The sequence below is a fragment of the Glycine max genome, chromosome 13 (genome assembly GCF_000004515.6).
Source record: "Glycine max cultivar Williams 82 chromosome 13, Glycine_max_v4.0, whole genome shotgun sequence".
In the NCBI taxonomy this organism is placed as follows: domain Eukaryota; kingdom Viridiplantae; phylum Streptophyta; class Magnoliopsida; order Fabales; family Fabaceae; genus Glycine; species Glycine max.
In genome coordinates, this window is record NC_038249.2 from 40,167,489 (window position 1) to 40,194,606 (window position 27,118).

Sequence of the window (27,118 nt, forward strand, 5' to 3'; positions counted from 1 at the left end):
ATAATTTGTAAACTTATTTTGGCCTTGAGACTATGAATCTGTCTATAAAGTATGAGGCTGAGAATGGCCCTCGATCGAGAATAAAGGAGCAATTAAATTTGATTCAGATATCTATTGCGTGTCTAGTTATGATGTTTTACTCTCAAATGAATGAATCTTCTTTCGACCATTTTTCTTATACAACTTATTGTTTTATTCCGTTAAGTGACCTTAAAGAAAATCAATTTATTGTTTTATTTATTTTCTTTTATTAACTTTGTGTTTCTCTCGCTTATATTTTTCTTGACTTGTTTTCTTAATCCTTCAATTTTTTTAAAAAAGTTATAGTTATTTTCATTATTTTTAATTAAATTTTACAAATAACAAAAAGAAATTTTTGATAAGAAATAATATATAAACACTTGCATATATATATTATATTTTATATGTTTCATTCACACTTATTATTTTTCTTTATCGGCACATTTAATTTCACATCTTATACTTTATGCGGGTAAATTTAAAGTAACAAACAGTTACCGATACAGAAGCGAGACTTTTCGATAGTGCGTTTGGATGACTATTAAAATCAATTAAAAATAATTGTTTACTACTTTGGCTTTAACGTGAAATTATAATTAATTATAAGAAAACTAAATATAATTCAAACACACTATAAAAATGATTGTAAAAGACACTTTTTACACTACTTTTCAGAAAGTAACAACTTTTTATATCAACTGATTTTGCATCGTGCACAACCGATTTAAAATGTAAATAAAATATATCTTAATTCTTTTTGTACTAATTAATGGTTGTAGGTTAAAGGGCCGGGCTTGGACTATCAGCTCACTTTTTATTTTAAATTATTACTTCGCATCTACATACATCAATAATTTGTTATATTATATATATATATATATATATATATATATATATATATATATATATTTGATATTTAATATATTTATAATTACTTGACAAAATTCAATACAAATGGGTTAGACCCCTGAAACATACTCAGTGCATTGATATTTAATATATACATATACTATTTGTTTAGCCCAAAGATCTAGTATAAATCAATTTTTGAGTTTGGTCAATCTAGCTTAAGTTAAAATCAAACTTCATTTTCAGAATCTAACATACACATCCGGCCATTTGCCTTAGCCTATTGGATTTAACCCATTTTTTAACCCCCGTGCATGCTCTTAATGCTGATCGGAAAGAATTACAGGAGAAGGACATAACAAATTTACACCCAGAAGAACCACTAGAAAATAAGAAGTTAAGTAAAGCACGTGAAAAATTTCAGTGCATTGCTCAATATTAAAGTAAGATTTCGCTTTTGGCTTTCAAACAATTCATGCTGCGAAGTTAATCTCTAGCCACCGCCATTTTTGTCATAGATGTCGGCTGCTGATAGTCTGATACTCAATCAAGTGCGGGCTCATGTTACATCAAAGCCAACTATAGTACACGACACACGCAGGAGAAATATTTGTTTTGCAACCAATATTTAACATATATTGTAATTTTTTTAAAATTTAATTATAAAAAATTAATAACATTCATTACGTATGATCAGTTAGAATCATGACAGCAGTCTCAAGTATATAATAATTTCTCCATACATACAGGCAAAGAAAAGTTTAATTAATTCTTTCTCCAAATTGTACACTTTGATTTGATACAGACAATAGATTGTAATAAAGGCTGAAAAAATGAAGGGTGAAAAAAGAACCCAGGAATTTCTTTTAGAACAAAAAATAGAATTGGAGCTTCTATTAGTATCAATCACCTATGGAATCTGGTTAACAAATACACTTGAATACATGGAGAATTGTTCCATGTTTTTGAGTGCAACCTAAGTACCCCTCTTGCTTTTTCCTTCAAATAGGAAGCACAATCTGCTTGCAACACCATGCAAAGCTTTGACACAGCACCAACCCTCAGCATCTCTTGCACGACCTCATTGGAGGCCGAGAACTTCGAAACCAAGGAAAATATATGAAGAGCTCGATCATCAGTGGTTGGTGAAACCCTAAGGATCCTCTTTGAAACCACAGCAATGCCTGCAGCATGTTGCAGAAACTGTTCTCTCCCATCAGCACAAGAACAAAGATGAGCCAAGAGAATAAATATGAGTTCTGTCATATTCTTTTCTGGTTTTTCAAGTGCAAGTTCAATGAGTTCCACCACTGCACCTGCTTCAACTATCTTCATTCTGTTTCTCCCCAAAGGACAGGTTTCTATAAGCACGTGCAATGCAGATTTAACAGCTTGCTGAGTGAGTTCTCTATTTTTCATCACACTCACAACAACTTTAAAGAATTCAAGCTTCAAGTTCCCTAAAGGGGTTGAATCTTTGGCTTCAATTGTCAATTTCAATATTGGCATTGCTTCGTTTATTACCTTAACGTTGTTCTTGGTTTGAAGCTGCAAAACCCAAGTCAAAGAGTTGAGAAAGTCAAAGTTCTCACCCACCATGCGCTTCATGTTGTCGTTGTCGACCATATTATTAGCACTACTCCAAAGCAAACCAAGAATTCTCAGAGCCTCTTCAACGCACGAGGTCGTTTTGTTACCTTGGATAAAACTCTTTGTGATCACGTGCACCATAGCTTCTGCTACACCCGCAGAAGCCATGCACCTTCTGTTCCTCCCGTTCTCTATTGCAAGATCGTGCAACTTCTCCAATGCCCTTTGAAAACGGGAAGATACTTCGAGATCCTTCACGAGTTTCTCAACGTTGGCGATGCTAAGAGGGGATTTTGGGGTTGGAATTTGGTCTACGCCATTGGCTTCGTTTGCTGAGCACCACGCTTGGATTAGCCTCCGAAGCGTGTGGTTTGGGGTTAAGAACTCTGTGCTTCGTGGCAATCGTTGCTTTGTGATTGGACACGTGCAATCTTTCGCTTTTAGCAACCATTGTTCGATGCTTTCTCTGTCGTATGTTATCCCTGTAACGGTTGTCACAGGGTCCTTCATGATCTGAAGCGAAATAGGACAAAGAAAAAATTGAGGAGTTTCAATTTCTGTCATTATATCAGATTCATACAGCATAAGAAATGCGGGTGTGGTTTTTCTGATATAGAGATGTTAGAAGATAGAAAATGATTTGATTTCTTAATTTGGTAAGAGAAATCGGCTCTATTAAATATATAGTTCCAAAAGATGATTAATATAATAAGTATTGTTGTGTATGCGTTGGCGATAGAGTACTAGAAGACATTTTTTTTTTTATGAATGCGTTATAAAGTTATAGATGTTTATTTATATATATGTGCTTGGTGTGTGTTTAATTTTCCTTGTTTTTACTAGTCTAGATGCTTGAAAATTTTCAATGGTGAGTTGGGTGGTCAAACCTAGCAGCAACCGTTTGAAATACTACTACAAAATTATGGTGTTTGAATTTTAGACGCATGAACTTTCTGGGTCTTATAATTAAGTTGGTGTCCACTTGTTCACGTCGGCGGCTAATATATACTGCAGCTTGATGAGTTGATTTTGGATAGTGACATAATTTTCAAACCACGAAGAAATCTAGAGAAAAAGAGAAAAAGGACAAAAACAAAATAAGTTTCAAACTCGGTGATGCTCACGTAGGGGAGTGTATACAATGAATGAAAGAATGGGCAACATTTTATAAAAATTTTATGGTATTTTACTTCATTCTATGTATTGATTTCATTTGGAACCCAACTTACAGAGTGAGCTATAAGGCCGGCTTGCAGCTATAAATTAGTGCGTGGAACTTTCAAACATGTATAGGATCGAGTTTGAATTCAACCTTACGTTGGCACGATTGTTTGGCTTAAAAATTTAATTATTTTTTATTTATTCTTTAAAATATTAATATAATTTATCATTGGGTATATATCCCATTATAAATGTAAATATTATACTTATAATTTTTTTAGAATTTTATCTTTGAATATATGATATTTTTCTGGAGTTTACGACTCTTTAATTTTTTTTCATGTTTATACATTAAATATAAATACTATAATTACAATTATTTAAGAATTTTATCTTTGAATTTTTTTTCATTTATATATGAAATATAAAATGCTATAACTTTAATTTTCTTATAATTCTATCTTTGAATATATGATTTTTTTGGAATTAATGAATATTTGATTATTTCATTTTTATATATTAGTAAATATAAAATATTATAATTATAATTATTTTAGGATTTTATCTTTGAATATATGGGACTCTTTATTTTTTTCATTTTTATATTTTATATTTGTTCGTGGTAACCATTCATGACGCCCATTAAGGACAATATAAGGTCGTGGAGGTCGGTTATTTCCAATTCAATCTCTTGTGAGGTCAGTATAGTATAATATTAATTTAATTAACATATAATAATGTATTTTTAGTCCTTCACAAATCTTATTTTCTTAGGGACTTGGGGAAATAAACAATTTTTTATTTAACTAAAAATATACGAGACTCAATTTTTTGAGTTTAAATAAAATGTTAATATATAAGATATAATTGTATTAACATTATTAAATAATAAAACAATTATTTGTTAATAATTATGTATTTTATTTTACTAGCAGGTAAGGATCGATTAAAGTAGAATGAGTAGGGTTATATTTTATAAGACTAGAATATGACCTGTTTCCTAAATTTAAGGCTTGAACCCAACTTATTTATTTGATTTATACCTTCTTGTTATATCTGTCTGTGACATTTGTAAAAGCTTGACATTTAAAAGTATAATTTGAATTAAGGATTTTTTTTGTCGAGATATTAAAGCCTTTTAAATAGGTAAAAAAAATCTACACTTAAATTATATAATTAGTAGGACTAATGAGAAACTAGAATTTGGGATGAGAATCAATAGCCACAATCACCTTGCTGCTTGTCTTGCCTTAATTAGAATCACACTAAGAAAATTTTCCTTTCAATTCATCTGCCGTGCACTTTAGACTTCAATTGTTTTACTGAATAGACAGCAGTAGCTAAACCTCAGAAATCATTTTTTTTTTCTTCATATAAAGACTAAGTTAAACATTAATACCACCTAAACAGAATAAATCTACAGTTTAACGTAGAAAGTAAATAAACTTTTAATTGTTTATTAATAGAAGGGCTTTTTTGGGAATAAGTGGATAAAACCGAAAAAGAAGTCAAAATTTGCCGTTTCAATCTCCAAGACCGGGCTTACTCAAAGGCCCAAAGTGCTTCAAAGCCCATCAACAAAAATGTTAGACTAACTGTTGCCCTGATGGATGGCCATAATAGCCACCTGGTCCAGCACTTACGAACCTACACAAATTAACCCAATTTTCCACGATGATTGAGGTATATGCTCCATTCTTTGTCATCTTTTATTTCAGTCCATTTCTTCTCACTCATTTCCATTAACATATAATCCCTTTTACTTTTGACATTGATTTTATTTTGCAACACATAACTTAGATAGATTATGATACAGTAAGTATATAACTAAGATCAAAATCAAGCCTTTAACACGATTAGAGTCTTTATTTAGACCCGAAACTTCTCCAAGCATCTGTGCCAAGTGTGATAATCAGTACATCAGAATGTTCCGAAACTATAAACCGCAATGTTTTACTATCTTGTTCTGAATGGTGACTAGTTTTGGGCAATTCTATGTAGTCACCACTAAAAATATTAAATAAGTGCATCAGATATACATACTAGCTAATTAGCCATTGCAGGAACCGACCTCTTGGTACTCTTGCATGTTAGACATGAATGAAGGAACGATTTTAAGGACCTTGCTGTTGTAATTATTAGACCCCTCTTCAGAGCTTATGTAACACAGATTCTTTACTATTGGAGAATCGCAGTGAAGGATGAAGCTTGGATTTCTCTGGTTTGCTCTAGCACTAAATTTAATTAAAAATCCAGAGAAATCCAAGTGCGTATGTAAATTAAGCTTGGGTTGTATTGGCTCGGGATCCACTTCTCCCCAACATCTCGAAGTTATTTTTTTATAAAAAAAAATCAATAATTAAAATAAATTTATACCATAATTTAAATTAATAATTACAAATTCAAAATATAATTTATTTATTTCAAGTATTTATATGTTGGAAATTTTAATTATAATGTAATTCATATATTAAAAATATTTACTTAATTATAAATTTTAATTCTATAAAAATAAATATTTATCTTATATACGAGGGGATTAAATATTTAAGAAATTTTCATTAATATAAATTTTATATTCGCTTATATAGTATTTAATTTTTTCATTTTTATTCAACAATATCACACATGCAAATTAGTAAAAGAAAATGATGATATGAAAAACTAAAGGAATGTTAAATAAATAATGCATATAAAGATAGAGGGTAAGACAGTGAGAACAGAAACTCAACAAGTACATCATACAGCTATTTCTGTGAGCAGTGGGACCTAGCTGCATGGAGCCCGCTTCGTTCTTGTGTGATGTCGGGATTGAGTATCAGATCCAAAGTCTTTCCTTTTCTTCTCAGTACATTACTGTCTGCTGTGGCATGGTCTATATATCATATAAAAAGCAAGGGGTGCCCACAAGCAGGGTGCTGGCTCCGTTCTCATACCCCACTTGTAGGAGAAATTATTACATAATTTAGGAGTATATATGTGATTCTGACTAATCTCTGTATAACACATTATTAACTCGTTTTTATAAATTAGAAAATATGTAATAATAACGAGTTGCACAATGATTAGTGAAACAAATGGGGTTCCCAGGACATATAATAATTTATCCATCGTTAGCTTATAACATGATCTACAAGTTTCATAGAGCATTACAAGAGGTTCGGACTAGCGAGGTAGCAGTGCGGATTTTATAAAATAAAATGGAATTGGCCAATTAACAAGTTTACTTTCTTGCTTTTCATTATTGCAGAAAGAATGGGAACAAAAGTAGTAGGGCTTCTAGACATTTTCATTGCTTGGGCATATATATAGTGACGTGTATCAGGTAGCTAGCCCAAAAGACAAGATAACAAAACGTTTCTACTTATTGTTTCATGCATTGCCCAAAAGACTAGTTTTATAAAATTTATGATCATACGTTAAACTCTAAGGAAGAGGAGTTTAGAAAGGAAAAGACAGAGAAGTTATACATCTTATCTGTTTGCCTTTGACCTTCCATTCAGAAGGATAAATCTAATTTAACCAAAGAACTGCTTTCAGGTCCGATTAATTACTTTTGCATACCTGAAATGTAGTGGTAGTGTGTCTAAAGAAAAATAGTTGAGAAATTATAATTATATATAGTACATTAACTTGGTATGATGATAATGGAAAAGAAGAGATCATCGAGAAATATGAAATAAAATGAGTAATAATATAATGAAGAAAAATAGAAGAAAAAAATGTAAAAATAATATATATCTTATACTAAAGTTGACTCAAATTCTCATACTCTATTTTATGAAAGCGTCCAAATAGTACGCATATCCGTATATTCCATCTCATGCATGTTTCCCACTATTAATTCCACCTTCACCCACTAGTGTGTACACAGAAGGAAAATGATCATGAAACGAAAAATACATGCAGGAATAACTAATTTTACAAAGCAATGCTTCTTCTTCTATACCCAAATAATAACTCTGGTGCACAAATATATATAACATCAAATCAAAAGAAATCTTTCAAATCCATCTACGTACCTGGCTACATCCAATACCATATACAATATATATACCCCATCCCCAACTTTATGAATCCTATAATTAATATTAAGCTAACTTAAATCTCTGCAAGTATAGTTCTATATGCTACTATTCAATGTTTACAGGGAGCTAGCATCCCCTCCCATGCCAGGAATTCCAGTATACCAGAATCACGGTACAATATTTCATAATTAGTGACTGCATGCATGTGTATATATATGTAAATGAAAATAACATAAACCCTCTCCTTTTCTTTTCTTGGTGCTGCTAGCGAAGTTAATTAGCCAAGTCTAGAGAAACACTCATCAGAACTCTAAGATTTCTCTCATAAATTATCCAATATTGTTTTAGCTAGCTAGCTAGCCATCAGTTCTTACTTCCTAGGCCACGAAATCTGGTAATAACTGATGAGCAACAAACCTCTTTCTGTTTTGAATATCAATGCTCTCATAAGTGGTTCCTGAGTGAGAAGAAGGTGGAGCAGTGTTGATAGTACAAAACTCATTTCCATTTGTTCCCATTTCAAGTCTCCTTCCCAGGTGTATATTCTGTGAGAGGAACCCATGTTGTTGAGTTCCTGACATAGAAAGGTTCTCATTGTGGGGAAGTCCAAGTGTGAGAGAAACACCGTTTCCATGGAACCTTGAAGCTAGTTGCTCAGTAGTGACATTAAATCTGCTTCCAATGTCTTCCATGGTGAATGCTCCAAACCCCCCACCATGGTTTGGATTGCTAGTCATCAAAGGGTACCCATCTTTTTGTTGGTGATGCCTTTCAATACCAAACTTTGTGTTGGCATCTCTATTATTTCCATGGTCACCACTATGCTTCATTTCCATGTCCACTGAAAGGATACTACTTGGGGAGTTTTGCATTTCAGAACTTCTTGGTTTGTTTGGACTCCTAATTTGCATGTCAGATGATCCTGCAAGATGGAAACCAGAGTGGGATTGAAGGGACCCTCCCATTGGAGACATTGAAGAGCTTGTTGAGATCTCGGTTGGGGAAGTATTTTGGTTGTTGAAGCTTTCATGTTTTGATTGGAGATGATCGAGTGCAACATTTGCTGTTGAAGCCAACTCCTTGCTCGATTCTTTTGATTTGGTGTTTTCTGAGCCATTACCTTGTTCATGCTCCTTGATTTCTTCCAAGTACATTTCTTCAACCATTGGCTTCCAAAGCCGAACTCGGGCATTGATAAACCAGTTTGACACCTGCATTAGAAAGAGTAGTATCAGAAACCTCTCACATTGCTAGCTAGCTACAACTGTTGTTATTAGTTCATGTTACCGAACCACTTTAATGTGTAAATTAGCATGGGGAGAGGAGGACTGCAAAATTTTGTTCCTTTGATTTTGTGATGTATTTTTGAAATGTTTATAAATCAAAAAGATTAAAAAAAAACAAGTGAAAAAAAATTGTATGTCATGGGAAAAATATATCAACTTTTACCCCATTTTGAAGTGAAAGAAGAGAGTGATAGGAAAAAAAAAAAAGAAAAAAATGTAATAGAAAAAGTGATAAATAATGTGATAAGAAGTAAAAAAAATAATGTGAAAAGAGATGAAGTGAAATTAAACTTATGTTTATAATATTTGATATGATAATTCGTAAATACCACACTTCAATTTACAACAAGAGTTTCAAATGCGGAATTTCCAAAGATGAGTATAACTCCATTCTTTGGTTTAGTTAACTTAGAGAAAGAGAAAGAATGAAAAAGATATAAATATGATAATAAGAGAGTAAACATCGTAATAGGTGAATGTTAATAAAGTACTTGATATATAAGAATATTTATATAACAACGCTATTAAAAAAAGAAAAAGTTTTTTTATCAGCTCTCTTAAAAGCTTTTAAAGAAAAAGTAATTATTTCTTAAAAATTAATTTACATCAAGCATGCATGTATTAATTATTTCTCAAATTTTAATTTGCATTTTCCTTAAGGCATATATGGTTTGATGAAAACATACCTGGCTCCTAGCAAGTCCAGTTTGTTTAGCAAGCATAACTTTATCGGAGTCCTTTGGATAACTGCATGCCACAATAAGTAATAAGTGGATGGTAATTAAGTATACATAATATCTAAAATTAAAGAAAGTAATTAAACGAAACACAAAGTTAATTGTCCATAGAAATATGTTACATACGGGTGAAGGAAATGCTCAAAAAGCCAAGCCCGAAGAATGGAAACAGCTCGTTCAGGCAAGCCTCTTTGGGGCCTCCATGCATTGGGTTGAATCATTCCTAGCTGCTGAAGTGCCCTTTGTTGCCTGAGATGGTGGTCAACAAACCTAAGCCTCGACCCTTCTACTTTAACTCCTAAACAATCATCTTCACCCAATGTCTTGCTCGTGGCTTTGATTTGTGCAGAGATTGCATCTTTAAGGCACCTGAATTGCTTTGAGATAGTCTTTAGGGCAAGGGCAGTGTAAGATTTTGCCGCCCCATAACCTGCTGCCTGCTCAAATGACGATACCACAATTTGCATTTGGTGGTGATATTGTCTGTACCTTTGTTCTACCTGCAATTAAAAGAAAATTAATTAGAATCTCACATACACACACATATATATGATCATATGTAGATAATAAATGTAATTAAATTGTATCTAAGCTAATTAAAAGTTAGACTGGACTTTAAGATGAATCATGAAAAGAGACAAACTTAGTAAGAAAATTGGACCATTATTATTAGAGTTTATACTTTTAACTCTCCCACTTCATCAATCTGAATGAATGCTGAAACTGACCCAACTGGGTCCGAACTCACATTATTCTCTGACAGTACTCAACAGACCAAATTACTTTTCCTGCCAAGTTTACTTTCTTTTCCTCTACACATAATTTCAGGACACAAGATATAACTGAAAACGAGAGACAGCAGCATCACACTTTCAATTTCACTGACACTTGCCAGTGTCACATTCTTGATATTGCCCCCTCCAAAAGCTGAATATCGTACATAATTTTCCAATTACTGAATCATATCATCACCAGCACAGACTGAATAACTGACCAAACCAAACAAAATGGCACCACTCTTAACCGATTACTTAAGTATAGTACTATCACAAGATCAATCAAACATATATATACACACACACACCCACACACAACACAATATTGCATGACACATCCAAAATTCACTATGCATATAATAAGTAATTATTATTATTACCTCATCGAGCATGGTCACAAGCTTGGACTTCTTCATCTGAAGCTCTTGCCTCTGAGCGGTGCTGAGTTCAACCACTTGTTTCCCTGCACTGTTTTCTCCTCCACCACTTGAACCATCTCCACCATCACCAGCAGCACCAGAATTAGTTGATTCCCTATTCGCTTTCACCTTCTCTGAGAATTTCTCCTCTTTGTAGATTCCTTTTCCCACGTTCACAACTTCATCCAGAAGCTCCTGTGCAGCTTTCAAGTACTTTGACCCCATAATAACACCTGAAACTCCGATCGACGCCGACATCGGCGAGTTCCCAATTCCGGCAACGTGGCCCTGTCCGGCCACGTCAAGCTCGCCGGAAACTGATCTAAAATTTGTTTGCTGTGATGAAAGACTGAGAGACAAACCCTGCTGACTCGGCCGCCGGAAACCGCCTCCACCGGAGCTGCTAGACGGCGTTCCCGGCTGATCAACCACCGGACCCCAGAGGTTATAGTGAAGGCGAGGGGCGGCGGTGGAGGCAGTGCCTGCCCCGCCGGAGAAGCCGTGGAAGGCGGCGATGTTTTCGCCGATCAACGACGGTCGGGAGTGGTCATCGGAATTGCCGGATCCGATGATGCTTGTGACGCCGTGAATCACGTGGTGATGTTGTTGGTTTGGTGACACTGGCGGCGCGTGTGGGATATTCGCGAGGTTGGGTGCGTTGGGATTGACGAGGAGCGTTGTTGGGTGGTGCGGCGCGTCAGCGTAGGGTACGTAAGTTGGGTTCATAAGGTAAAGCGTTTGCAAGCCGCCATCTGCAGAAGGTTGAATTTCCGAAGTGCTTCCATTAAAGTACGTCGCCATGTTGCGTTCTTCTTCAATTCTATGATTGTATCTCTCTCAGTGACACTGTACAAAACAACAACAACTTTCTATTATTAGCCTTTCATTTCAATTCATCATCCTTTTCTAGGATCTATATAGTATTCTATTAGCCCATTATGCATGCATATGGTTCAGTTATGTTGGATTAACACACACGCTTCTTCCACCAATGTTGGGGGGTTTAATTAAATTCCTTGCTTGTTTGTCACAGATCCTGAAAAATAATGAAAATTAAACAGCCTCGGCTGCTGCTGCTGTGTCAGTGAATCCTAGTAAGTTATAAGTACCTTAAAATTCACAAATCAATCTGGACAAGTACTTAACAATTCAGCATCATATCACTCATGGATTGAGGTATGAAAAGGAAGTTGTATCCGGAATATGATTGTTTATGAAAAAGTGATAGATAGATGATGGATGTGAAAATGAACAGAAAATAAAATTAAAAAAAAAATAATATAAAAATGGAAACAGATGCCGAGAGAGAGGATTCACAATTCACATCAATATGTGCAGAAATTAACGAGTTGGGTGTGTGTGTGTCCGTACCATTTTGCTGAATTAATAAATGGATAGAGGGAGCTATAAACTTGAGGAAGCTGAGAAGGAAGGTAGAAAGGTGCTGTCTAGATAGACAAAGTGTCCATCATCGCGGGGCAGGGGATGCAAGTAAATTAAAGCTTCTCTCCCTTTTGCTTTCAGATGGATTTATATTGGGTTGGGACTTCACTTGGGAGAGTTTCATGAGTAGTACTCTCTGCAACTTTGTTGTCTTCTCCAAACGAAAATTCTATATAAATTTATAATATTTAAAAATAGGAAGATATGAGTGATCAGTGGTGACTGCTGAGATTGTGGTCCTATGTATTTTGGGTAATGATGTTGATTAATTAATTAATTAATATCCCATTGTAATTGCTTTTAATTTATCAACAATAATTGACAGTTCAAAAGTAATTTTCTTGTGTTCTACACGCTCAGATCTAGCGTTTGCGCTAACTATATGCGTCTTATCCTCAACACTTTTTTGAGTTTCCCTGTTTTCTCTTTCCTTCAGAGTGTGTTTGATACACATAAAAAATGATATAGTATTAGAACTCGGGCATAAAAGCAAAACTCGGGCACGTATTTGTTTGATTAAAACAAACCAAGCACTCCTTCACCTCCAAACACGAACTTAATTTTAAAAAAGGAAATTTAATTAAGTTGTCACGATTACGTACTCCTTGTCAAAACTCTACAAAAAGATCAGGACACAATTATAAACCAGAAGTGAAAGAGATTTAAATAATAAAAAAATGTTTGATTAACACCTTAAAATCTATTTGACACAGAAAAAAATATATAAATATAATGAATTTTATTATATAATAGGAAGAGACATTTTGATGGCATACTTAAAATAAATAAATAATGATTCGTGTATTATTACTCAATAAATAAAAAGAAATATAAAGACAAAGGATTAATCTTAATCTTGATGGAAATTTTGCCTTTGATTATATATTCAGAACTTCATAATAATTAGACCTGTCAACAGTTTAATTGGGCTAGTTTGAATCGTGGGTTAACTCATTTTTTACAAGGATGGAACTAATCTAATGATAAGAACTGAAACTTTGTTACTAACCCCAATCTTTGGCGGCCGGTCGTGGATCAAAGAGTGCGATCTGTGATTCAGTACTCTTTTTTAAATATAAAAATAAAAATTATAAAAATAAATTTAGGTTTATATAACAAGTTTTAATTTTTTTTATCGCTATAAACTAAGATGAATAAAATATAGATTATTTTTTTAACTATAAAATATCAGAATATAATACATAACAGAGTGTATCAATTATAACAATAATTAAGTACTAGAAATTAAATATAAAACTCAATATACATAAAATACTAACCTGATAAGAGGACATTAACAAAAACATGTCGTTTTAAATCCATCATTTGTAATTTTACTACTTACAAAAATGTAAATATATAACAAAAATAATTCAAACTAACATGATATTCAGGACCCTTAAAATAAAAATTTGGGCAAGCGGAAGCAAATTAAGTTCAGACGAATTTTTCACATCCTAGTCCAAATTTTCCGATTTGGCAAATCATACCAGCTAGGGTTGTTTACGGGTACGGGTCCACTACCTATGAATCTGAATTGACCTAAATCGATCCGAACAGTTTCGATTGAGTCATTTATGTATTTGAGTCAAAATCGAACTGAACCAATCAAAGCCTTTTATGTATGAGTTGGATCACGAGTTTAGATTTATAAATCCGATCAAAATCGAATCGAATCAATCAAAATTTTTAAAGTTGTTTGATTTAATTTTAAATATTGTTAATATTAGGACTTCAAATGTTGGGATTACTAATGTTGAAATTTTTTAAGGGTATTACTTTTAGGTATATTGTTATTTGTTTCACCTTTTTTCATATTTATTTTTTTTGTTATGTTTATGATATTAATTGAACATATTTTGTTCATTTATTTCAGCAAATCTAGTTGTAACAAATTTGATTGTAAAAAATCTGGTTGCGGTAAAACTTATATTAAGAAATTAGTTTGTAGAAAATAGTTATGATTCATATTACTATAAATCTTATTGAAAAATATTTTGTTTTAGTTTATATTAGTCTACTTTAAAATATTATGTTGATGGTATTAAATGAATTAATTTTATACATTCAGTACAATTTGATAATATTATGTTAATTATATTGAATATTTGAATGAATCATGATATAAAATAATAGTTTAAGAGAAAAAAAAGATCAAATTTAAATGGATAACCTGTTGACTCGAATCGAATCAAACTATTCATGAATGGATTGGGTTGGATTTAAAGAAGATGTGAAAACCAAATCAAATCAAATCAATTTAATTAGATTGAATCCTAGATTTGACCAAAACCGAGCCTTGAATCACCCGAAACATCCCTATACTAGTTGTTGAAACTTATCTCATTTTGACACTCCTAACAATAACTCCTCTTTATTCGTTGCTACTTTTCTTTTCTCATATCCCTTCTCCCATTATAATTCAAGATATTTTCTCCATATTTTATGTAGTTGAAGGCGGAACTAGAAGATTAAAAAAAAAATATATGTAGAAAAAATAGAAAACAAAACTTACAATAGAAAACTACAATGGAAATACTTATATATATAGCGGGGCCGTGCATGACAAACTTTTAACAAAGAAATGATTTTATATATCAGATTTGTTAACCATTGCCTTTATATCATCAATTAAAGAAGTCAAAATATAAGTTTTCTAAAAGTGTATTATTTAATACCAGTACTATTAATACATTAAAACAAAATTTAGAATGCAGTTTCTCTGATCTCATTAAAATTAAAGCTTTATCTTATTAATCAATATTAACATTTAATAGTAATTTTTAATTATTACCTTAATAGAAAATGTTAAGATTTAATAGTAATTTTTATTATGCGATATAATTAATTAAGTAAAATTATAATTTTAGTGAATGAAAGTATTTTTTTTGTTACAGTCCCATTTTTTTGGTACAGATTAATAAAAGTATATAAAAAGCTGTATCTAAACTTTTCCTTAATTAAAAAATCGACCGTAACATTAATGCACTATTTACAAAGTATTTCTAATTTATATGCATGAGACAAATAATTAATTTGATTTCACTCTTTATCATTCAATGTATATTACAGTATTAGTCATTGAAAGTTAATACTCGAAGTTATATACCACTAAAAAGATCACTTATGCATTATATATTTATATATATACAGATGTCACAAACCAGTAAGCGTGTGTGAGATTGATCCATGCTTAATGTGATTTAAAACCAATATATATATGCACGTGCCACTAAGTCACTAATTAAACATGTTTCAATGATAATAATAATAATGAACTACAAAATCGTCCCCACAAAATGTACGTGTGTTACACCATCAACGATCACGCCCAGACCAATGAATTCTTATCTTTGCTGGGAAAGGTAAAAAAATAAAAAGTTGGTTCTGATTAATTGCGCTGTCGGTCCTTTAAATATCCTGCTACTAGTTAATTTTTGTGGATTAAAGCACGTGTAGTGTAGGTATTTTGCTTGCGAAGAATAGCGTATACATCATGATTCATGGTATCAATTCCTTGGAAGCAAAAGAGATTAAAAAAAATAAAGAGGAAGAATGATTTAAGAAAGGAAAAAAAAATAAAGAATTCTTGCTAATAATAATAATAATAATTATTTGATAAGAACGGTAAAATCTCATACAGCTAATCGTATATTTTCTTTTCACTCAAATATATAACTAGTAAACATACTTAATTTTATATTGATTAAGGATGCTAGCGAAATTTATTAAATTTTCTTAATTTAACATAAAATTTATATTTCTTAAACCATCTTTAAACATATTTATTAGAGATGGTATCCACATTTAAATTAAAGTATTTTTGAAATAATAACATTAGATAGGATCAAATTAATTAAAATTTATTTATATTTCAATTTATTAAACTTGAGATTTTTTCTAATATATAAATCCCTGAGAGTAGAAATGAAAATTAACTTTTCATGCAATATTGATCACTGGAATATCCATGTAATTCATTGAACACTTAGTTCTTCATTATTAGTCTCCCCACTTGTAAAATTTTATACAGGTATTTAATAAAGTTCATATATATATATATATAGATATAGATATATGTATATATAATTTTAATCCTCATGCATTATCAGTATAAAACTTTTTTAGTTAAATTATATATAACATTAAATTAAGAAATCCATACAAAAATTACTATAATTTACATTATACATAAAAAAATCTTAAATACGAATAAATTTACCTTTTAATTAAAATAGTTTTATAAAAATAAATTTACAAACATCCAAATAAATTTATTTCATTTATTCAAGTCGCAGAAGGTGAATGGCTGAGTTAAACAAATCATAATTTGTACTAAACATGTGAATTAATTAGCACAATATCACTAATTTCAATTTAATTAAAAATCCTAAATTCGAATTTTAGATATATATATATATATATATATATATATATATATATATATATATATATATGGAGTAGTTAATTATTAGAAGATTACCATAAAAAAATTGACAAGAGAATATTACCATAAATAATAGCAATGATGTTGTAAAAAAAAAAACATCAGTTTTGTTCATGCAATCAGGAGGATAAATAATTATAAATGACGGAATGCTATAGTTATCGACTTATTTTGGGTGAATGTATTTCTTTTAAACAGTCAGTTTCATAATGGATTACGAGGTTTAATCATCATTTAAAAAGATAAAATACTACTGCTACTCAAGTTTATGTCGGGGGCTCAAATAGGTTGACTGGTGGGATTTCGTTTTAATTACACCTGTTAACTTAATTAGTTAACATCGCTTTTAGTGGAAAATATCTTATCAAGAAGATAATTAAAAGAAGGAATCTATTAGTTACTCTTCAAAAAGTGGATGAGAGGAGATGACTGAAACGAGAGACTTATAGATGTCTACCGTCGCATAATTTAATGTTAGAAGTTTCAATTTGGATGCCCATGATGGGCACAAGCTACCTTTGTCATTTTTACATTTTTTTTAAATATTATATTACGTATCACTCTATGAGACGCTAATTTTGCACCACCCGACCCAAACAAACATTATGATTTTGATTTCAACCAAGATATTTATGGATTTTTATAATCTTTTTATTTTTTATTATTATTCTTTTTTATTTCATATCACAGTATTTATCTTTTTTTCTCTTTTTCTTAATAAATACAATTACATCACTACCCAAAAACACAAATTAATTTCAAGCTAATGCTAATCATCAAAAGTCACTGTTAATGACTGTTACCGTGTTAGAGTGATGGCCACAAAGTAAGGATGTATTCATGAACGATCTAATCCCATGAGAACCTAAAAAATAATCCAAAAAGTCACAGTTCCTCAATTTGCTTCCTAAACTGTTTATTATGTCTCTAGACTTTTTCTCTAATTTTTCTTATTTCACTTTTTTCTACGTTCAAATCTATCTTAATTTACTCTACCTTTCATATATACTAAAGAGATGTTTATGCTGATGTACGGACTCACACTTGTATTTGAGTATTGATAAATATAAAATATGTCAATATATATGTATAATGTTTGAAATTTTTGTTTAATGGAATGATAATAATATTAAAATATCTATAGGAAAAAGAAAATATTAATTTAAAAATGTATTCCTAATTATATGGTAGAATGTTTTGAATGATATTAGTGAGATTATGATAATAACATCTTGTAGTGAGTGGAAGATTATATAATAAACAGAAATAAATGAGTTGTTGCATATGTATAAGAATTTCTAAGATTCCGCTCGCACTTTTATAATGCCAACAATTATATTGAATTGATACTGGTATTTAATATTTACTTATACTTAATAATTGAATAAAATGTCAAACTCACTACAATCAATTACTCGCGAGTTTCGTCCATCGCAGATATGAAGTGTATATAGTATGTATAAAAAAGAAATATTAAGATTGTAAAATCATTCGCACATGCCTTTTCTCTAATATTCCATTTTGATACTATTTATAAGATTCAAACTAAAAATAATGTTTAATTTTTTACAAGATCCAATTCATATTATTTTGTAAAATCATTCGCACATACATTGTATAATTAGTTTTTTTAAGTGGTAATAAATTCTTAAAAAAGTCCAAAATGAAAAAAAAAAAAAAAGTCCAACCAACATATAGTGACTTTTGCGTGGTGGCCTAAATAATCATTGTGTTATAGGTCCACAAAAAGTGTCTCGATCCTCACTAGCAATTAAAATGAAAACATCCCGAGGCTCGCAAAAGTTACATTATCTATCTATCTCATCCCTTGCTTTTGCACACATCTATGACTACTACTATTACTATTTGCCCCGAGTGAAGGTGACCCATGATGACTCACATTTACCATGCATGCCGCGGTAAATTGGCACTAACGAATCTCCATATTGACCATTAGCTACCTAGTAGTAGTTTCTAACTACTCGATTCATTTTTGCTACCTCGTCATGTCCTTAATAAAATTAGAAAGCACAAATGCACCCCAAACATAAATATACGTACAATTAGATCATGAATCATGATGTATTAAGAATTTCTTAGGTGATGTTGGAACATAGTAGAAATTTCTTTCTAGCTATGAATCTCTCATGCACGAAATCACCAAGATGAGAATTAAATGGCATTTGCTCCTCCGGCAGTACCTCAAAATGAGCAGTTGTGGCCATGGACCACAGGGTAGTTTTTGGCTTGGCTCATTCAATAGCCACAAGTTGTGGGCCTATATATGTGGGTGCGTCAATATCACACGCCATAATGACAATGCTAAGCGCCTCCAAACACGCAAGTATGTATATTGTTTCGTCTGGTTCTCCCCCAATATTTATCCACCAACAGAATTAAAGCCTTAGCTTGGTGGGTGTGATCACCCTCCAAATACAACTAGTACTTGTATAGCATATGCTTTTATCGATCCCATTGTCTTTTCCCCCCTTTAAGATCCAACAATAACCATACATACCACAATAGCGGTTGGGAACTTACTATAAGCTAGCTACTCGTATACTTTTTAATCAAATACTAGTACTAGTAATAATGAGTTATCAAACATGTACTATCTATTCAATATATTTAATGATTTAATTTGCAAGCATTTACATAAAATCCATTAATTAATAAATATTAAATATTATACTAAAAAAATTATATTATAGTACCATTGGAACTATGATTTGATAAAGAAAAGTTTAAGAAAAAAGAGATATACATTCTATTACAAAGTCAAAGCATGTTAAAGTTAAACCCCCCAACAACGTTCAATAAGGATTACAATAGAAGATTTTGTCCATCAAAGTAGATTGACGGTGGCAGAAATTGAATGTATATCATTAACCAATCCCTGTTGTGATCACCACTATAACCCTATAGCATACGATATCACTAGCACACTTAGCTTGCATAGCTTGTCTTGAAATGGTTGCAAATTATTGAACCACGCCAGGAGAATCAATTGAGTTTTGTCCATTCCTATACCAAATGGGGTTTCTCATACCGAGTAACGCGGCTGCGGTCGTAGGCAGCGGGCCACATAACACCTTCATTATTGAGTTCCAAAATGTTCATAAGACACCCTAGCTAGACACACCAATAATGCAGAGAAACTAGAAATTCTATCTAAAACTCTTTTTTACAACGCTTCTCCTGACAGTGAGATAAGAAAATAACAAACAGAAGTATACATGAAATAAGGTAAGTAATGTTATTTTTGTAAGAGCTGAGTGATTATATTTTCACAACAAAATATTTCAAGATACATGAGATAAGATACGTGGTATAATAAAATTAGATATATAAATAATTATAAAGAAGTACTCCAAAGAATAAGAAAATTATAGAAAAGATTACTCCCTTGCATGGTATCTTAGACTCTTCTTCCATAGTTATCGGATGGAACATGCATCATTGTGAAGAAAAAGTTCGTGAAAGAAAGAATAAAAAAACCTACTTAACTAGTCCTGGAATTGACCTAGTAAAAGCCAAGTGGATGTGACAGGTAAAGTTATCCTACTGTCCTTGCTGGTTATACATCTACGAGGGAATATATATATATATATATATATATATATATATATATATATATATATATATATATATATATATATATATATATATATATATATATATATATATATATATATATATATATATATATATATATATATATATATATATATATATATATATATATATATATATATAATGTTTTTTATATTGAAATTATAATTGTATGTCAATTTTGTACAAAATTTTCAACAAATAAAAAAAAAGTATATAATATAAATGACTAATGCGATAGATAATACGGAGAAAACTAAATTATAAAAGTAAGAAGTATAGATCAATGATTTGTTAAAATATCATGATTGGCATAATAATGGGGGGAAATGTATAACAAACAAATTATAAAAATATTGTAAAAATTCGTTACATGAATATTATAACTCATATTTTTTCCTGATAACTTGTATTGAAGTTGTACACAAAGCTTTTCAAGTAATCAATTTAGTGCATCAGATGCATATAAAGGGGGGAAAAAGGTACAGGAATATCTGTAAGGTAAATTCGTACCTTTTGCGGGAAGTCACATAAATGTACTATATATGGTTCCTGAGCAGTGAAATGAGAGGAACGAATCAGAATTCGTTCCACGCCACTTCTTGGACGCCATGCTTTCCTCAAAGTCAAATTGTCTTTTCAGTAAGTGTTATTTATAATTAAGTATATAGTTTGAAAGGCATATTATATATAATTTATTAATGGCTTGATGTTGAAATATGGCTGATGGTAACTGATCGGAGTAGCCTTCTTTTGCTTTCAAGTTTAAAGAATAAAAACCCATTTTGCAGCTAGTGTACATGTCCCACACGAGTTCAATACAAGCTCCCTCAGGGTTTTACGGCAAGAATTCATGAGTTCTACCGTCAAAACTTGATGCTGGCCTTGTCACCCTCGTGTCTAGCCACTTAGCTAAGAAAAGTGGAACAAAAAAGATGGATGCATATAATATCTTCAAATCCGGAGATAATCAGAGCAACTAATTGGGAAACTCACCCCTTTCATGAAATTGATGGGATCGGCATATCAAATTCAAAAATTCTAGTTGTTTAGGGTGTGTTTGATTTATATTTTTATTTTTTGAAAATTGTTTTTATTTTTAAAAAATTAGAATTCTTGAAAATATATTTGTTTTTACTTCTTATTTTTTGTTTTTAAGAAATAAAAATACTCAAAATTTATAATATATTAATTTTTTTTGTATTTTTATATTTGTTTGAAATTACATTTATTGTCATTACATTTTTATTTTAACCAAAATGAAGTTTATGTTTTCAACTGAAAACACTAAAAACGAAATTTTTGTTTTCATTTTTTGGTTGTTTTCTGTTTTCATTTTCACTGAAAATATCTTTAAAAATCCAACCAAACATATTTTCATCACTATTTCCTGTTTTCAGTGAAAATGAAAATAAAAATAGTCAAACCAAACACTTTCTTAAATTTTCGACATATTTTAAGATAAATAAAAACCACAACATAACGAGTACACCGATCCACAGGAACCTCGTCCCACATGTAGAAAGAAAAGTCAAACAAAAGAATTTAATTTTGAGAAAAATTAGAATGTGCATTGAAACTCATAATTCAAAAGATGAGATGTATTTCCTCCCTTCTTTTTATAAGATCGAATTAACTAATTTATCATAATTTAAAAAAAAATTAATATAGTTAATAATATTAAAATTATCTTGAATTTATATATATTTCAAAATTTCTTCTAACATTAATAATACATTTATTCCTTTAATTTTTATTAGCTATACATGTAAATAGCTAAAGTAAGTTCTCAAAATGTAAATATATAATATTAATCTTTATTATTAAATTATTTTTACTCATTATTAATTTTAAAAAAATGTGTCTGTTTTTATCTTCATGGCCTTTAACTTAAAAAAAATGCTAGGATTATTTAAAATTATGTTAAAGTATTTTTAATTTTTTTTTTGTTGAAGTTAAAGTTAAACCGTTTGAGTATTATTCAAATTCAATTCTTGATCAGATTTTATTTATTTTTTGGTTGAATTTTTTATTAGTCATGATTTCTTTTTTCCTAATAAACCAAGGATTAAGATAATAAAATATTTTTGTTATTTTTCTAGTGAATACTCGTGAGATGTTGATAAATAAATAATTAATTATTATCCACTAGATACTCACACAAGAAAACAAACATAAGACAAATATTATCCAACATATGAATAACAAGTTTCTTCTGCTGGTACCCTCGTTATTATTCCTATTATATATGATCATTTTTTATGTTTGAAGTAAATCACACAAGGTATAAAAGTGTGTAAAATTATTTTATATTATCATTCAATTATAAATTATAATTTGAATTACTTTAAAATAAGTGTAAAACGTTTTATACTTTTATATTATAATCATTTTTCTCATCAAATAATATCAATATTAGTTTAACCTAATTGTATAATATTTAAAATAACTTTAACGTGTAAGTTACAAATATATGATTAATTAAAATATTAAAATTAAACTCAAATATTTTAAAAAAATTGGAAACATAATATAAATATGATAAAATTGTAAACATTTAACGCAAGCTTAATAAACTATGATAATCTCGTAATTATTTATACCCCTATTTGTAATTATGATAATCTCGTAATACATAAAGCACACAGTTTTTTATTTGTTTATCAAACCATTGAAAAATCGGTACGAATAGCATGATACATCTATCTTCGTCTTCTAATTAGGGATTGTCCAATTTAAAGCGATATCATTGGTTACTTCTCTTATGGACCAATCCGGCATGGATGACATTAGTACTACAACATGTGTGGTCAATCGATAATCACGTCAATAAAGATTAAAAAAAATTGAATATCTTGCACCACTTTACACAGCAATTCATATGAATTAATCAATGATAACATAAAGGAAAAATAATATTTCTTTTGAATTGAAATTTACGTACTCCAATTCCAATGAATTAATTAAGACGCCTTTTTCTCATGTGGACTTTGCGTTGCATCAGCTCTCTCTTTTTCATGAACTCGTGAGTCGTGACCCGCGTCATGGCTTTCGAAGATCTTGAGGTGGCAGTCTGGCAGAACAGGCCGTTTGTTAGTCATGTTTTGAGTTGGCCTTGACAAGATAGCTATTATTAGGTTTAATTATTTATTTAATTTTTATAATTTTATAACTTATATTTTTTAGTTTTATAATTTGAAATTAATTTTTTAGTCTTAATAATTTATATTTTATTTTTTTTTAATTTTTATATTTTTAAATGATCTTTTTAATTTTTATAATTTATATTTTAATTATTTTTTAATTTCTATAATTTGAAAGTAATTTTTTTAATTTTATATTTTATATTTTAATTTTCTTTTAGTTCTTATCATCAAAATACGAGTAATATTATTAATTATAATTAATTATAAAAATATTAGTAAATAATTTTCAACTAATTTATCGTAAGATAATTTGTAATAAAAAATAATAATTTATAATTTATAATTAATTTGTAGTTAATTATATATATATATATATATATATATATATTATAAAAAAGACTAAAATGTAATTAAAATATAAATTATAGAAATTATAAATATCACTTTTAAATTATAAAGATTAAAATAAAATTAAAATATAAACTATAAAAACTAAAAAAATTACTTTTAAACTATAGGATTAAAATGATCACTTTTAAACTATAGAAATTAAAAGATAAAAATATAAAATTATAAAGATTAAATGAGTAATTAAACCTAATTAATATTTCAAAATTTAGAAAGGGAAATTCTATCTTATCATTTTCCCCCTCAAATGATGTTTGATGAGTTGATGTATAAAGAATTTAAAATTAGACGTTCAATTACCTGTATAAAAACTCACTTCTGAATTCTTCAAAAAGTTTAAGATTAACTTGCATGTCCAACAATTACTTGGGAGCAGCACAATTGTTTAGCCTATAAATTATAAAAGAAAAAATAACATTGCGCTTCATGCTCTTTTGATCAAGTCTAATCTCAACTCCTATATACCGTGCGTGTGTGTCAGACTTCAATATGGTAAAAGAAATATTAGATAACAACTTAACTTTTATTTGCCGTATCTTATGGTGAATAGCTTAAGCTTATGCAGAGATGCTCTCCAATACCCGATGCTTAGAATAGTAGAAAATTCGTATGTCATGTGAGTGTCCAAAATTCGTTGCTATGCAAAACAAAGATATATACTAGATGTGGTGTAGAAATTATACAATTACCATGATTTTAATAGATTTTTTAGTAACCTTCTATTCTATCCTCTCAAATATTAAGTTTTTTTTTTCTTCTCAAAATAAGAATTAAGAGGACGTAATTTTTAAAAAATTTAAAATAGAAATTTTATAATATGTCACTCTTTATTACTCTTTTCAATAAAGAGAAAAGTAAACTTGTTATGTTTCTTTCCTTTCCTTTTTTATTTTATCGCCACTATTCTGTTCTACTATTTTTCCATTTTATTATTGAGAATATATAAAAACAAGTAATAATATAATGAGCATAATTAAATTATATGACTCATATTGATTTATCCGATTACAGCAAACAAAGTTCGATCATTCAATACACAAAAATTCAAAACGAACATAAAGCCAAAGTTGATAAGAAGCATATTGTGCTTTGTGCATATAATTTTTCAAATAAGCTCATAATTCACATCGTGTATATATCTTTTCTTAAACAACTTAAGTATTTTATATTACTTATTATAAATAAACAAATAAATAAAAATATCTAGACTTAAAATCTAATAAATGTTGAAGCTCATGAAATGAAGCGTACACCGGCGTGTACCTTGTAATATTCCTTGGAGTATTAGCGACATGCAAAGAGCGGTTTAGATGTAGCCACGCTTTAAAACGCACTAATGAAAGAGGTTAGGCAAGTAAAGCGGGTCCCACGCTATCCCCACGTGCCAGCTACCATGACTTTTCGAAAGTTGTTGGACTTTAGAGAAAGCAATGGGTCCCGCGGAGTAAAGATATGGACACGTGTCATTAAGACAACGCTTCCTCTCATTGTGGGCCCCGAGGGCGATAATCACTTCTTAAACACGCGTCCACTTGCGACCCGGTTCGCTTGAGTGCGGGCCCACAGTAAGATTCGTGCAACTCGCGCATGCGGGTCCCAGGGGATCAACAAGAAGAAGGGGACGGGCGTGTGAATCCACGAACTGGATTGGGACCACGGACCTGCCTTATAGGTCAATGTTGCAGCCAATCAGGTCGTTGTGGGGCCTCTGGACACAAAAAAAATAATTATTATAATTTTACCCAAATTTATATTTTTTTATGTAAATATTTTTGCATCATGTTATCTCTTAGCTAATTAATTGAGCTGACGTTTTTTGTAGAAGATTTTTTAGAATAAACCGTAGTTTTAGTTCTATCTATAAAATCATAAATGTCATTTACTTTAATTTTGATTATATATAATTTTCACTTTATTTTTTACATTAAATTTCATGGTTAGTTTTCATAAAAGATGCAAATGAGTTATGTTTTATAAAATCTAAATTTTAATTGAGAATTTCGTAAACTTAATAGCAAAAATAGTTAACACCAAAACTTTAGGGGGTATAATAGAATTTTTCTTTTTTTATTATTAACAAATATAAAATTGGAGAAGAGAGAGATAATCATTGACAAGAAAATTTTCTTATGTGACGTGAATTAGACAAGTGAAAATGTTAGTAATAAAGGCTTTTTATATATGTTAAAAGAGCATGTTACATTTATTTATTTTTTAAAACACGAAGAGTTCTTCAATAATGATTTGAAAGTTGTTATGTGATGATATGGGTGAGTATGAAAACAAATGGAATAAAAATTACAAATTCTAAAAATAATTAAAGTAAGACAAAAATTTTAATCAACAACTTAAAACTAAAATTTTATTTTTTTAGAAACTAATATTAAAAATGGTGTTTTTATAGTGATTGGCAACTTTATAAAGACTAAAATATGAATTTAAATTTTTGTAAATACTAAAAATGACACAAAATACATGATATTATATGAAGTCTTCATATAACACCTAAATGTGATATCATGTGATACTTTCTTATAATACTAAGTGTATGTAAGGTGACTTGTGTATGAATTATTTATGTGTTTATATTAAACATGCGTAAATATTTAATTATTTTGATTTAATGCTAATGATTAAAATTGTTGATAGAAAATTAATAAAAGATTAAAAGTGATAATTGTTTTTATAGAAACTAAAAACTAGATTTTGAAACAATTGAGAGAGGGGAATTATTTAACCTTTATTAATAATATTTTTTTGTGTTTTTATTTTTTATTTTTTAAAATAATTTTATCCTTGTCATTATGTTATTTCAGTAGTAACAACATGATGAATAAAAAAATGTCATTATCACATCATCATCCTCACTTATCACATATCACATTGAGGTTGAAAATATAAAATGATAATTAAAGGAGCACAAAAAACATTTTAGTCACTTCTTTTTGTAGACCAAGTATGTAGGCATGGTAACAAGGCGAGGCGGAATCAAGTTTTGCTTACCTCACCCTCGTCCCTGACTCTCCATTTCCCTCTCCGCCCTCGCTCTAAAATCCAACGAGAGTGTATATTTACTTCATCCCTGCCCCTGATGGGGTCGGTTTTTCCCCGCCCCGCCTCCGACATGCTTATAAATTTTTATAAAAAATTATAATTTTTCATAAAATGAAAAATATAATTTTAAATAGCAATTAT

The 27,118-nt window shown here is 30.1% G+C and overlaps 2 protein-coding genes across 3 annotated transcripts; both read right to left on the bottom strand.

The window, feature by feature from the left end:
- Nucleotides 1–1,730: 1,730 nt before the first annotated feature.
- On the bottom strand, nucleotides 1,731–3,110 carry LOC100778547 (E3 ubiquitin-protein ligase PUB23-like). Its single transcript, NM_001317469.2, has one exon. It carries the CDS (start codon nucleotides 3,043–3,045, stop codon nucleotides 1,777–1,779), a length of 1,269 nt encoding a protein of 422 aa, NP_001304398.2. The 5' UTR covers nucleotides 3,046–3,110; the 3' UTR covers nucleotides 1,731–1,776.
- Nucleotides 3,111–7,540: 4,430 nt separating this feature from the next.
- LOC100779075 (BEL1-like homeodomain protein 1) lies at nucleotides 7,541–12,519 on the bottom strand. Of its 2 annotated transcripts, none has more exons than XM_003543368.5 (5): nucleotides 12,239–12,519; nucleotides 10,829–11,713; nucleotides 9,799–10,172; nucleotides 9,622–9,682; nucleotides 7,541–8,860 (listed from the first exon to the last, which is right to left on the bottom strand). In XM_003543368.5, the coding sequence occupies exons 2-5, from the start codon at nucleotides 11,666–11,668 to the stop codon at nucleotides 8,027–8,029; spliced, it is 2,109 nt and encodes a 702-aa protein (XP_003543416.1). In that variant the 5' UTR covers nucleotides 11,669–11,713; nucleotides 12,239–12,519; the 3' UTR covers nucleotides 7,541–8,026. The 2 variants fall into 2 exon arrangements, with proteins under 2 accessions (XP_003543416.1, XP_006594920.1); XM_006594857.4 differs by lacking the exon at nucleotides 12,239–12,519 and adding an exon at nucleotides 11,977–12,223.
- Between the last annotated feature and the right edge of the window lie 14,599 nt (nucleotides 12,520–27,118).